This window comes from Lactuca sativa, chromosome 7, assembly GCF_002870075.4.
Source record: "Lactuca sativa cultivar Salinas chromosome 7, Lsat_Salinas_v11, whole genome shotgun sequence".
Lineage (NCBI taxonomy): Eukaryota > Viridiplantae > Streptophyta > Magnoliopsida > Asterales > Asteraceae > Lactuca > Lactuca sativa.
In genome coordinates this window covers 5,174,668-5,188,950 of record NC_056629.2, presented here as the reverse complement: position 1 = coordinate 5,188,950, position 14,283 = coordinate 5,174,668, and the positions used below count along the sequence as shown (strand labels likewise).

General features: G+C 33.6%; 1 protein-coding gene across 1 annotated transcript; it reads left to right on the top strand.

Annotated features, from left to right (window-relative positions):
* The first annotated feature begins 425 nt into the window (after positions 1-425).
* Positions 426-6,368, top strand: LOC111902665 (bifunctional L-3-cyanoalanine synthase/cysteine synthase 1, mitochondrial). The gene is made up of 10 exons (XM_023898482.3): positions 426-694; positions 3,308-3,417; positions 4,117-4,174; positions 4,436-4,699; positions 4,802-4,939; positions 5,100-5,151; positions 5,539-5,618; positions 5,707-5,766; positions 5,855-5,935; positions 6,142-6,368. Exons 1-10 carry the CDS (start codon positions 518-520, stop codon positions 6,238-6,240), a joined length of 1,119 nt encoding a protein of 372 aa, XP_023754250.1. The 5' UTR covers positions 426-517; the 3' UTR covers positions 6,241-6,368.
* The last annotated feature ends 7,915 nt before the right edge of the window (positions 6,369-14,283 follow it).

Sequence of the window (14,283 nt, the reverse complement as noted above, 5' to 3'; positions counted from 1 at the left end):
GACCTTTTATGATATATAAGATCGTCATATCGATATTAATTTTTTAATAATAAAATATTACAAATAATTTAAAGATAAAGAATTTTCAAAGCTTGCATTTTTATTTATGATATATAAAGGTCATTAATGTTTACTTTTTTATGAAAAACTACAAAATAAAATTAAAAATAAAAAATAAAAAATTGTAAATGCTTATTGCTTGAGTAGGTACGTGAAATCATTTTATTTCTTTATATGAATTTAACCATTTGCCAACCATTCACTTCCAATCTTGTGTCTGCTTTTAACCTCAGGAATGGTCAACTTTGAGTCCACCCTTCCCAGCGTTGATAACCACATCACATGTACACATGTTCTCTTTGTGTAATAAGAGCAAACTTCAGGTGGCTTAAATGAAAGTTGCACTCCCTATAAAAACCTTATATTTCTTCTTCCATCTGCACTCCCGGCCTTTCGATTTCTCTATCACTGACTAGTGACTGGCATATTGTGCACTTTCTTCCAAAATACTCCATTAATGGCGGCACTAGCGAAGCTCGTACTCAAGAGGAGAAACTTCTTCATTTCCAGAGAAATTTTGATCGGAGCTAAATTCTACACATCTCATCCCTTGCCGGAATCTTCCTTTGCTCAGAGAATCAGAGATCTGCCGAAAGATCTCCCTGGTACTAACATCAAAAAAGACGCTTCTCAGGTACAATCTATATCTATCGTTATTTGCATGTTGTGTTTCTATTGGCGGATGCTCTTTTGGCCCCCTGTTTTGATCTCAATGACAATATGGAAAACAGTTCTTAAAAGAGAATAAGTAGCTGAAATCCAGAAAATCGGTTAAAAAATCAAAACAGATCTAATTTTATCAGGAGACCAAATAAACTAGGAAATCATATCTCTTAAAACTCTGTAAAAACCAAAAAAAACTAATGAAATTTACTACTTCTAACTCAATCTTTGAGGTTAAGATCCGGTCACCGGAAAAAATAACTCCGCCGCCCAAATGCCCACCTCCTTCACCACTCATCGTTATTCTCGGCCAGTCGCCGAACTGTTCGCCGGTTCTGTACTCTCTCTCTCTCTCTCTCTCTCTCTCGCTCTCTCTATTTTCTCTGCCAGTCGTCGCCTCGCATTCGCCGGACTGCACCTCTGACACCGCCAGCTGCCGCTCTCCCTCTCCGGTGTAACTATATGTATGGTGCTCTTTCTACTTCTTTATTTCTTTCTGACAACAGTATTATTTTATTTATAATACATAAAAAAGATAATAGACGTTGATCAAAAAATTGGAAACACAAAAACATGTGTATGTAATTTATTAACATAAAATGAAAACACAAACATATATACATGTTATTTACTTTAGAAATCAAAATAAATAAACTGATATTTGTTTTTATCAATACAATTAGTTTTTCGTAAAAATATATCTGTTTTTTTGTTAATTTTGTTAGATAATTATAGTCTATATCATTGTGAAATAAAAACTCGCTAGTGATGGATCTATTAAAATGAAACATACAAATTCTACTCCATATATATTAGATTTTGTTTTGAACGAAAAAAATCAAAAAAAAAAAAAAATCTTGCCCATTTTGTTTTATGTGTTCATTAGATTCTCGATAATTTGAAATTGGTTGGCAAATTTAGCAATCGACTTTCTGAAAATCACTTACACGTTATCTGTTTAGTGTAGCTTGTTGTTTGTCTATTGTCGTCTTCAAAATCTAATCCAAATAATTTGAGTTTGCAATTGTTTCATTTGTCACTATCAAAAGATTTTCACTCGATTTGGTTTGTAATTTTAATATTTTATGAGGAAGACAGAGATAAACTTTTTCAAAATAAATACATCTTTTGGGGCAATTTTGATTTTGTTTAATTACAGGATCCGTTATATGTCTAATATGCTTTTTTACCCTTTTTAATATCAATAAGTATAAGCGAGTAATTAGACAAAAGTATCGTAGATCAAAAGCAATATAAAAAGTTATTGAGAAATAAAAATGGTGTATTTCGATTGATATTTTTTTCTTCCATAAACATTTAATAGTCTTGAAATGACAATCAAAATCAAAATCCTCCCTAATAAATTAAAATTTTTTTGCCACATGACCTCTTTTCCTTCATTTGGACACATAACATTTTCTAAAATTTTAGAAATTTCTATTTTTCACTTGTCATTTTATTCTATTTTTTATTTTATTAAATTAAAATTTCACATTTAATATGTAAGATAATATATAGAAAGGGCTTATACTTTATATATGTAATGTATTCAATGTATTAAAGTCTCATTAATTTTAAATAATTTAAATTTTTTCTCATTTTTCTTATAAATTCAAATTTCTTAAATTGTTAAATTTTCATATTTAATTTTTTTTTAAATAAACCCATGTAATACATCCGTCCCACACCTAATGTATATATATATATATATATATATATATATATATATATATATATATATATATATATATATATATATCATTTTCTAATATGTGCTAGCACATATAAGAAACATTAGTTATGGAAAAATATTACAGTAAATAAATATGAAATTTAATAATTATAAAGAATATTTTTTATAATTAATGCTTGTTATTTGTGCCTTTATGGCTTTTATATATATATATATATATATATATATATATATATATATATATATATATATATATATATATATTAGCCTTTTATTTTTAAAACAACTTATAATGAAACATACGGATCATCTTATAAAAATTCTTGATGTATTGTTAAAAAATGATTTACTTGTAAATTTATTAAACATCGTGCCATGACGTAATATATTTGTTTTATATGCTAAAATTAGATATTTATTAAAATAGAGCATATAAGCCATCCACTAATGCTACGAATCTACGATTAGTGGAAGTAGACAAGGGTCATTTTGGTATTTGGAACTTCACACTAATGCTATTTTTTTACTTTTGCAACATAACAAAAAGGGAAAACACCTTCTTACTTTTATTTTGACACTTCACTTTAAAAAGTGCTGTAGTTTTTAGAATATATTACAATATTAAAAATAAAAGGCGTCTACATAACCAAAAAAATGTTTATAATTTTGTATTTTGTGCTATGGTCCTGTGTATATATATATATATATATTTTTATAAATAGACTATACAATTTTATGATTTTTTTATATGTGAAATAAACCTTTGAATGTTATTATTCCAAACAAAGCTAAGACACTTGATGATCGATGATTTTCTTTATTTATATCTTTAGGAACTTTTATGTGGGTATTTATTTTTCATTTTTTTATATGTAACCCTTTAAATATCAGATTATAGGTAAAACACCCCTCGTATATCTCAACAAAGTCACGGAAGGTTGTGGTGCATATATAGCAGTCAAACAAGAACATTTCCAACCAAGTGCTAGCATTAAAGACAGGTCTTTTCTCACTCTGAATTTCACTTGTAAAATCGTCAACGTTTTCATTTTTCTAGATCAATCAAAGATTTCGTAAATCCAGAAAAATAACGATTATCTGATTTGGGATTAACAAATTATCAACTTTTTTGGTCAATTGTAAATAGAGCAAGTTACAAATTTTGTCCCATGATCAGTTTACAAGTTTTGTCCCCTAATCCATATAAAATGACTTCGAAATTGGAGTAAAGCATATGTCCATAATGAAATACAAATTTAAGGACAATATTGAGATAATTTTAAAATTTTGACTGAAGTTGCAAATTTATGTAAAACATAAAACCCAAATTTTACACTCTTATAAGTGTGATCATCAATTTCGAAAAGTTGCAAACACGACAAACAAAAAAACTACACTAAAAAAATCCCTATATAGAGATTATAATTTTTTTTTTTATTTATGTATGGGTTTTTGTGGTAGGGAGCAATTTCACATTTTTTTAAATCTAGAAACTTTGTAAAATTGGTGGTCATTTTGTGATCGGTGAAAAGGTGGTTAGTCTGTTATATTGATGGTCATTTTTGTGATTTGTTAAATTGGTGGTAATTTTTAAAGAGGTCATTTCTATGAATATCCCATTTATATCTCTCATAATTCGTTTTAAACCATGTGTAATCGTTTAAAATTACCACACAAACTTTTTGATAATTTTTCATTAGGCCAGCACTTTCCATGATGCTCGACGCAGAAGAAAAAGGCCTAATTACACCCGGAAAGGTAATCTAGTTTTAAAATTACAACACAAACTTTCTGATAATTTTTCTCCAAGTTTTTGTATATGAGACGAGACCGTGTGTGTGAAGTCCTCACAATTGCTAAACTCTGATACCATGTTAGATATATGGTAAAAAACCATATTTCTAGTGGCCTAGTGATGAGATTGTGAGACTCAAAAAAAAAAAATAATAATAATAATAATAATAAACGGTGTAAGATTAATATTTGAATTTTGTTGATATGGTTACTTAATTATACCAGACAGTGTTGATTGAGCCGACATCGGGGAATATGGGAATCAGTATGGCATTCATGGCAGCTTTAAAAGGGTACAAGATGGTTTTAACAATGCCTTCTTACACAAGCTTAGAAAGGAGAGTAACAATGCTAGCATATGGAGCCGATTTGGTCTTAACCGACCCAACTAAAGGAATGGGAGGCACCGTTAAAAAAGCTTACGATCTTTTGGAAAAGACACCCGATGCATTCATGCTTCAACAGTTCTCTAACCCCGCAAACACCAAGGTTATTTTCGTCTTTTTTTTTTTCTCATTTCAAAATTAATTATTATTGGAAAAAATATATATATATATATCTACTGAAAACTAAATCATTATTTATAAATAGGTGCATTTTGAAACAACTGGTCCGGAAATTTGGGATGACACCAATGGTAAAGTCGACATTTTTGTGATGGGGATTGGTAGTGGAGGAACTGTATCCGGTGTTGGACAATATCTTAAATCAAAAAATCCTGACGTAAAGGTAAAACTATTATGATATTATAATTTGTGCTTATAGTTTGATATTAGTGGGGCTTATTGGCTTAATAATTAAGGACGTTGTTTTTTTATGTATATACTACCTTTGTTTTGGACAATTGTTGGATTTTTTATACTTCATCGAAATTTTGTATCTTTTGTAGATTTATGGACTTGAGCCTGAGGAAAGCAATGTGCTAAATGGTGGCAAACCAGGTAAGATTTGGATTCAATTGCATTTTTGGTCCTTGAGTATTAATCCATTTTTGCAATTTTGGTCCTCATATGAGGTTTTTGGTCCTTATTCCAAGAAAACTGGCTACTTTAAGAATCTTAGTATTTGCTAGTGTTTACAGTTCTGGTTCCAAAAATTTAGTCATATTACATAAAACATAGATAGAAAAGCTACAAAACCTCAAAATAAGGAGAAAATTTGTAAGAGAACCAAAGTTGGAAAATTATACCAAGGGACCAAAAATGTAATCTACTCTAATAAGATTTATGTAGCTTTTTTTTTTTTCCCGAAATTCATTACATTATATGCTTTCCCTTTTTGAACTTTTATCAAATTAACTTACTGTACCTGGTTATACTTTCGAATAGGACCTCATCAAATAACAGGAAATGGGGTTGGATTCAAGCCGGATATATTGGACATGGACGTAATGGAGGAGGTTCTTATGGTAAATTTAGCAAAAAAAATCCATAATTTATTTCTGATTGTTATTATTATTTCAAAAAGAGTTTAATCTCTATAATGATTCGTTACAGGTGTCTAGTGAAGACGCAATTAACATGGCCAGAGAATTGGCCTTAAAAGAAGGACTTATGGTAAGAATTATCATTTGAGAAGATATAATTAGAAGAAAATATATCAATAAAAGAAAATTAGTTAAATTTTGTTGTTTCTTGTTTGTAGGTTGGCATATCATCCGGAGCAAATACTGTTGCAGCATTAAGACTTGCTCAAAGGCCAGAAAACAAAGGCAAACTTATTGTGGTAAGTAATTCTTTTTCTTCTTAAAAATATTCCTAAAAACTACAAAATTTAATTTAAATCATGTTTAATACAAAATTTTCAACTTTCTCTTTGTTTGGAAATGAAATCCAATCAATTGTTATATATTTCTGTTAAGATATTAAACATTGTGGTTTTTATGAAAAAAAATAATAATAATACTGATTTTTATTCATTTATTTTTCCAGACTATTCATGCAAGTTTTGGAGAGAGGTATTTATCATCAATTTTGTTTGAGAAGTTGAGGAAAGAAGCAGAAGAAATGCAACCAGTTTCGGTTGATTAATTTAATATTGTTAAAAGATGATAAACAATGTAATATTTATGTTTCCCAAACTGATAAACTCAATACCATATATCATGAGTTATCGAGTTTCATTACTTCATATATAGAAACCATGCCAAAATTGCCAATGAATGATGTCGATGTGGGTGAGAAAATCAAAAAATACAAAAAAAAAATGAATGGACCAATCATATAGGGTAGTCACAATAATAATGGTAATTTTTAAATTTTGTATTCGAAATATGGTATCTCAATATGCATTACCTGGTTGTATTGTAGTATCCTACTTTCCTCTACAAACTCAACAATTTCATCCAAATAGTATACATTCTAATTTCACTGTTATAATTAGGCAGATTTTTCAAAATATATTGTTCTAATAAGAAACAATTAAGAATTTATAGGGAAGGTGTTGAGTAGGGGTGCAAACGAGTCAAACTACTCGTGAGCTACTCGAGATCGAATCGTTAAAAGCTCGACTCGAGATCGATTTTAAATGAGTTTGAGTCAAACTCGAGCTTAATATTAGGCTTGTTTATTAACCAAGCTCGAGCTCGAGCCTTTGTTATTTGGCTTGATTAGGCTCGTGAGCTTATATATATATATATATATATATATATATATATATATATATATATATATATATATATATATATATATATATATATATATATATATATATATATATATATATATATATATATCCTCCTTATTAAATGAAGGTTTATTGTGCCACATGTCAATATCTCATGAGTTTTGACACTTGTCATTTTGTGGTATTTTTGAAAAAAATATTATCCACTTGTCAATTTTTGATTTGCTTTAATTTTTAAAATTAAAGTAATATACTTATATATGTAAAGTATTAAATATCATATATATGATATTAAATTGCAATAAATATGTTTTATTCCTTTCTTATTTTAAAAGTTGTACATTAAAAAATATTTTATGTTTACATTTTAATTTAATATTTAATTTTTTTAAATAAACCCGTGTAATACACGGGTCTCACACCTAGTATATATATATATATATATATATATATATATATAAAATAAAAAAATTATTTTTATTTTTATATATTAAAATAAATAATAGTTTAATAATTACTATTTTAGTAAATTAGAGTATACCATATACGAGCCGAGCCCAAACCAAGCCCGAGCCCGTACAATTCTTAACGAGTCGATCTCGAGCTTTGTACCACAAGGCTCGAAACGAGCCAAGTTCGAGTTTGAGCCTATAAATATTTAAACAAGTCGAGTCCGAGCCTAGTCAAGCTCGAGCTCGGCTCGGCTCGTTTGCAGCCCTAAACTGTTGAGGTTTATGGTTGCTCATTTTCTCCTATATTCCCTCTTATTTCAAAACTAAACTCCATTAAAGCAGTGCCGCTTATGAACAGTAGCGGCGGCTCATGGCTTAAATTTGAAGTCGGTACTTGGACATGCTATCTGTGTTTGACCCCAATGCCTTATGATCATCAAATGTCGTTGCTATGCCTCTTTTACATATAATCCATAAAATCGTTTTGGTTGTCTACTCCATTCGATCGGATCTGCATACAGTCCATAAACCCCGATAAACGATTGATTCTCTCTCCTTCTTCTAGGTAGCTGCTTTGCATCCAATGGTTCTACACCACCTCTGTGTCCTTCAAAACTGCCGATACCAAAAAAAAAAACGTAACCTCTTCTATTTCGCTGGGTGGATGGATTTGTAAGAAGCCACGATGTCATCTGGTGAATCGACAGTTTGATTTTTGAGGTACTTCCTGATATGCAGCTAATCGTAAGATTTGCTACGGTTACTACCTTTGGGTGAAATCGATTGCATCTAAGTTGTTGATAAGCACCATGAAACCTCAGTTTCTACGATTCCTTTCTATTTATTTTTTAATTTTAATTGCTTTGGTTTGCTTTTCCTTTTCGATTGCAATTATCAATGATACAAATTGCAAAGATCAGTGGGAACTCTTCCATCTACTAAAGAAGGTCAAGCAAAACCTGTCACAACTAGAAATTTGGATGCTTGTAACAACAACAATGATAACAATTGTGAACCAAAAATGTGAAAGCATGTATGATGCTTATTCAATAACAACAAACCTCCCATCAAACACTTTATACTAGCACTACAACTAATCAACAAAGATTTGGAAACCCTAAAAATCCCGGTCTAAGTCCATTTTGGACTAGGAATTTCCTATTGGGCTTTTTGGACCAAAAAGTTTCCAAATTAATTTTTTGGGTTTAGAACTCTTAAATGGGCTCTAATTGGACCCATATACATGAAACTTAATATTTTGGGCCTTATAAGCCTAAAATGAACTAGTTTATCTTAAATGGGCCTTATTGGGCCATACCAAATCTAATTAGCCCTAATGGATCATAAAAATCATCCCTTGATTTATTTTGGGCCAAAAATTACCTAATTGGACCATAAGATGGACATAAGAACAAAAAGCCCAATTTTCTTTCTTCCTTTCTCCTCTTCTCGACCCAACAACTCAAAAGAGGAAGGAGTTGACTTTCCATTGCCACCTCCTTATTACATTTTGGGTCTCCATGCAAATAACACATACTTCCATGCACATATCATATCACTCACTTCTCTTCTCCTCTCTCTTTTCTATCCTCGGCCGAGAAACACACACACATTTCACTTAAACACTTTCAAAGAAACTCTCTTCATTCTTCATCAAATTTTCGAGATCTAAGGGCTTTTTTAAGGAGATTATTCCACAAAATTCATCATCTAAGGTAAGTTGATGTTTAATCTATGATCTAGCAACTTCATTTCATCAAAAACCTCTTCCTAATCTATTCAAACTCATGATCACCATCTTAGAAGCCTCTAAGTTCGAGATCTTCCAAGAAGGCTTACTAGGATCGAAACTTTCTCCATTTCTTCCTTCTAAACAAAAAACAACAAGAAAAGGTGAGCTTCATACCCCTCTCTTTTCGGTTTTCATAAGTTTTATGGGGGAGAATACAAGTAAAATGTGTAGATCTATGTGTATGTGTATGCTATGTATGATTTTATGCATGTATGTGTGATTTTATGTGTTTTTGTATTGAATATGTAAACAAAAAGGGAAGAAATCTCGAGATCTATGTCATAAGAAGGAAACCAAACATGAACAAGTTAAGAATATTAGCTTATAAGATTATGATAAACATATTTTAACATAAAACCCATTTTTGGGCTTAAATTGTTAAAAATACAAAAGTTGGGTTAAAAGTTGCCAATCACGTTTTCTTAAAGGTCAAAAGAGTCAAAACAGTTAAAAAAGTTGTTTTTATGAACATTATGATCTTCAAAGGACTTAAAATGTAAATACTAGCTTAATGGGCTCAACTTTGGGCTTTTCGGCCCAATAAGCCCAAAAATTGCGAAAATATGACATTTAAAAGGGCTGAAATGGTAAATTATTCAAAACAGGGGATAACAAGTGTAACAAAACTATTTCAAGGGTTAAAAATGCTTTTCTTTTCCAAAAAGGATCAAAAATGCAAAGTTTTTAGATTTTGGGCCAAATCTATAAAAGTTGCAAAATTTTGGGTTTTAAACCGAAAAACACTTTTTTGGAAGGGCTGAATCTGCCAAAGAATAAACTTTGAGCTAAAAACATCATTTAAACAAATCTATGATGCAAAAGTGTCAAGAAAATGTTTTAAGGGCTTAAAATGACTTTTCTTTTATATAAAAGACTAAAGTTGTTATTTTATAAAAAGAAAGGGGCTAAAAAGGTTAAACAACTATTTTTACACCAATTATTTTATTTATAGAATATTGAGTCAAAAATACTAATCTATGGCTTACAACAAAAACATCGAAAGGCAAATACACGTATAACTCCAAATATCGTTATAAACAAATCATTCGGTCTCGAGTCGATGCAAAAATAACAAATCGTACAATCATATCCTCCAACCATTATACAATGCCTAAGACAAGTAAACATTCCAAAGACCTTGGGCTGAAAGCCTCAAATCATGCTTGTTGGATCTTGAAGTCCAATAACATGACCTTTGGGCCAAAGGGGATAATGATTATATGTTATTGGGCCTTCTATGACCCAATTCCATATAAAAGGGACCTTCAATTACTTTTTAAGTGCTATCGGACCCTAGTGATCCATTAGTATTGTCGTAAGGTCAAAATAATCAAATGCGAGATGGGTCAACGTGTCTTTCGCATCCCCGACAGCCTAAAATAACTCACAGAAGTAGCAGGACTTCGTACTCCTCTTCTCCTCATTTGTTAGGCTTATGAGTAATCAAAGTAAACAAATTCAGGTTTTTAATCAATGGTAAACAAGGTAATCAATGGTAAACAAGGTTGTTTGGATTAAGTGAGTGATAACGGGCGACGCCTCTAAGGATCATTCGTAAACTGTAGTTATAACTAGTCATTACTAATGCATGATTATAACAACTCACAAACCTTAATTAATCCAACACCACCCGAGTAATCAAGGAAGAGCAATCAAAAATCATTCATTGTGGCGGTATCACCATTTGAGAAATAACTGTATTTTATGTTTTTGGAAAACATCGGGTTTTCCGGGGAAGTTCAACATTTTGCACTTACGGTTAATACAAACTTTTTCAATTATACATGTGTTGAAATCATCATGCATATATTTACGGATCTTCACACCTTTTTATAAACAATGGTCTTTTCAGAAAATATCGGATTTTTTGGGTTTTACAAACTACACAAATCATTTTTATCACAACATTGCTTATGAACTCACCAACATTCCATATGTTGACCGTTCTTTTCAAAATAACTTGTATTCTCATGTAACAGGTAAGCCGAAGAATAAGTACCAAGTATGTTAGTGTGTTTTGTTATTGAAAACTATCAAACAGTTTATGTATGGATTTGTAACGTTAAAACAATGTACTTGATGTGAACAATTTCAGTTGTAATATATTGATGCATGGTGATGTTTATGTTATGATTCATGTATATTCATTGTGATGATATTCAATTTAAGTCACGCGAGCCCTCGGACGTTTCCGTCGTCTAGTTTGGGGGTGTGACAGGTTGGTATCAGAGCTCTGTTTATAGTGAACTAGCATATCTAACCACACATTGATATGCAACTATAAACCAAAGAGGGACAAAACAACTCTAAACAAAACAAAGCAAATAGAACAGAACGATAAAAACACTCCTACTCGTAAGACACATGAAAAATAACATAATACCAAACCAAACAAGATAATGCTAGCATCTCGGTTAAGTCGGGACTGTTCATAGTCGTATTAAGGAGTGAATGTAGCCTGATCAACTACATTTCCTCTGAGGTACAACTATCACATGTCCCGAGGAAATCGCGATGGTAGGTAAACCTAAAAACATACCCCTTTATCACCAAGAAGACAACATCAACGCAATCTATACAATAATTAAAGCGTCTTAGGAGTAATGATAGTTTATACGTATACCTCCTCTCAGTCACCATGGAAGGGGAGAACCAGGGCATTCAGTTTCATCAGGTCTTAGTGGCTCATGGGATGATCGAAGATGAGCCTGAGGGAGATCAAGGGGGAGCACACGACGTAGGGCCTGACGAGTACACGGACACTGACTATGAGTTCAACGAGACCGAAGACGACATGGAGGAAGAACAAGACTCCGGCGAGGACTCTGCCACATCACTTGTCAGCGAGGCGCAGCAGGACCACCCCACCCCACCAGGGAATCCCGCAAGGGAGAATCGCTCTCCAGAAGCTGAGATTGCTGCTCTGCGGCAACAGCTATTCGTCATGGAAGCACGAGCAGTGCGAGCTGAGCAGGAGAGGGATGAATTCATTGGAGAAATGACTGAGATGGCCCAGTTGTTGGCACAACACTTCGGTATATGACCTCGCTGCAGTCATAGGGCGCTCCATAGAGTGTTAGGAGTAGACTTACCTTACTAGTACTATGATATATGCTATGTACCATCGACCCTATGTTTAAGTGATTACACTACTCATAGAGTCATTACGCTGCCGAACTTGCACCGTTTATGTATGCTCTTTCGAGCAAATTTTCATGTATCAAAGTGCGGATAATATTAATGGAAAATTTTATGTGTTCTACTGTGATGTTGTAATCTGCTATGTGTTGTATATCCATGATTGTATGCTAATTTGTGTAATTGCGTAAGTTCGTGCCACACACCTAGTTTATAGGATCACAATCTCACAAAAACCATAGGCACTCAACATCTTTCCGTTCCATGACAGAAAGATGCCTCAACGACCAACTCGCGGAAACCCTGGGCCAACCCCACCCGAAATCAACTCAGTTGCATTCCAAGCGGTTGTATCTGCTGCGATCACCGCAACAATGGCACAAATTCACCAAGGGAACAATGGAGGAGTCAATGGACAAGGGGTTGGAAGTTCAAACAACGGGATAAATCAAGGACCTACCAAGACGTGCTCCTACAAAGATTTCACCAATGCCAAGCCACGAACCTTTAACGGCACTGGGGGAATGTTGACCCTGAAAAGATGGATCAAGAAGGTGGAATCGGTGTTCGATATATGCGAATGCCCTGAGGAGATGAAGGTGAAGTTTGTCGCATGCACTTTCGTTGACCAGGCTCTCACTTGGTGGAATAGACACGTAGAAGCCATGAATCTTCCCGTAGCCAACTCTATGCCATGGGCAGAGATAAAAGAAATGTTGATGGCCGAATACTGCCCGCGAGGTGAAATCCAGAAGATGGAACAAGAGCTGTGGAATCTCACCATCCAAAATTCCGACATTAACGCATACATATCAAGGTTTCGCGAACTGTCTCTGTTGTGCCCTGGCATGATCACTTCGGAGGGAAATAAAATCGAACGATTCATCTGGGGACTAACCTCCCCAATCTAAGGAAATGTGGTAGTTGCAAATCCCGAAACCTTCGACAGTGCCAAGAGATTGGCCAAGAAACTGTATGACCACAACAACAAGAAGGGTGATAAGCCGGTGGAGGCTGAAGGTAAGAAGGAAAGTGACAACAAGAAAGGAAAGAACAACAAGAGGAAGGGACGTCAAGGCTCGGAATCATCCAAGAAGCAACAAACAGTGATAGTCAATGCTGCAACCACCCAATTTTCGTCCACACCACATGCTCCAGTCTCAGCTGCTCCAAGTGCTCCTAGGCAGTATTCTGGAACTCTTCCAAAGTGCAACAAGTGCAGTCTCCATCATAATGGAGAATGCAGAGAGATGCATTGCACCAGCTACAATCGAAAGGGTCACACAGCAAAATATTGCAGGACTTATCCTCCCCAGAATCAGCAGCAAGGAAACAACAACAGCAACAACCACAACAACAATAGCGACAACAATGCAGGACCGAGCCACACCTGCTATAGATGTGGAAGGACTGGGCATTTCCGTTGAAACTGCCCTAACAACAACAACCCCGGGAATGGAGGAACAAGAAGAGTGCTGACCATAGGTCAGGGAGAAGCAGTTTAGGATCCCGCTATTGTCACCGGTACGTTTCTCCTAAACCACACTTATGCATGCATCCTATTTGATACCAGAGTAGAACGAAGTTTTGTGAGCAATAAATTTAAGCACTTGTTAAAACAACAACCCCAGAAGCTCAATGAAACCTTTACGGTGGAAATGGCCAATGGGAAAACAGAATCCACTGGGGAAATCTATATCGGATGTACCCTAGCCTTAAACTAACACGTCTTTCGAATAAACTTAATGCCTGTTTCCATTATGAGTTTTGATGCGATTATCGGCATGGATTGGTTAAGCCCCCACCATGCTGAGATTATGTGTCACGAGAAGGTCGTTCGCCTTTACCTTCCAAATTACGAAACCCTAGTTATTTACGGGGACAAACCCAGCACGAACCTTCGATTTCTCTCATGCGTTAAGGCACAGAAATACCTGCGAAAGAAGGACTTGATGTTTTTGGCTCATATAGTGGATAAATCCAAAGAAGAGGTCAACATTCAAGACATTTCAGTAGTTTGTGAGTTCCCATATGTCTTTCCTGAAGATCTTCCGGGGATACCCCCA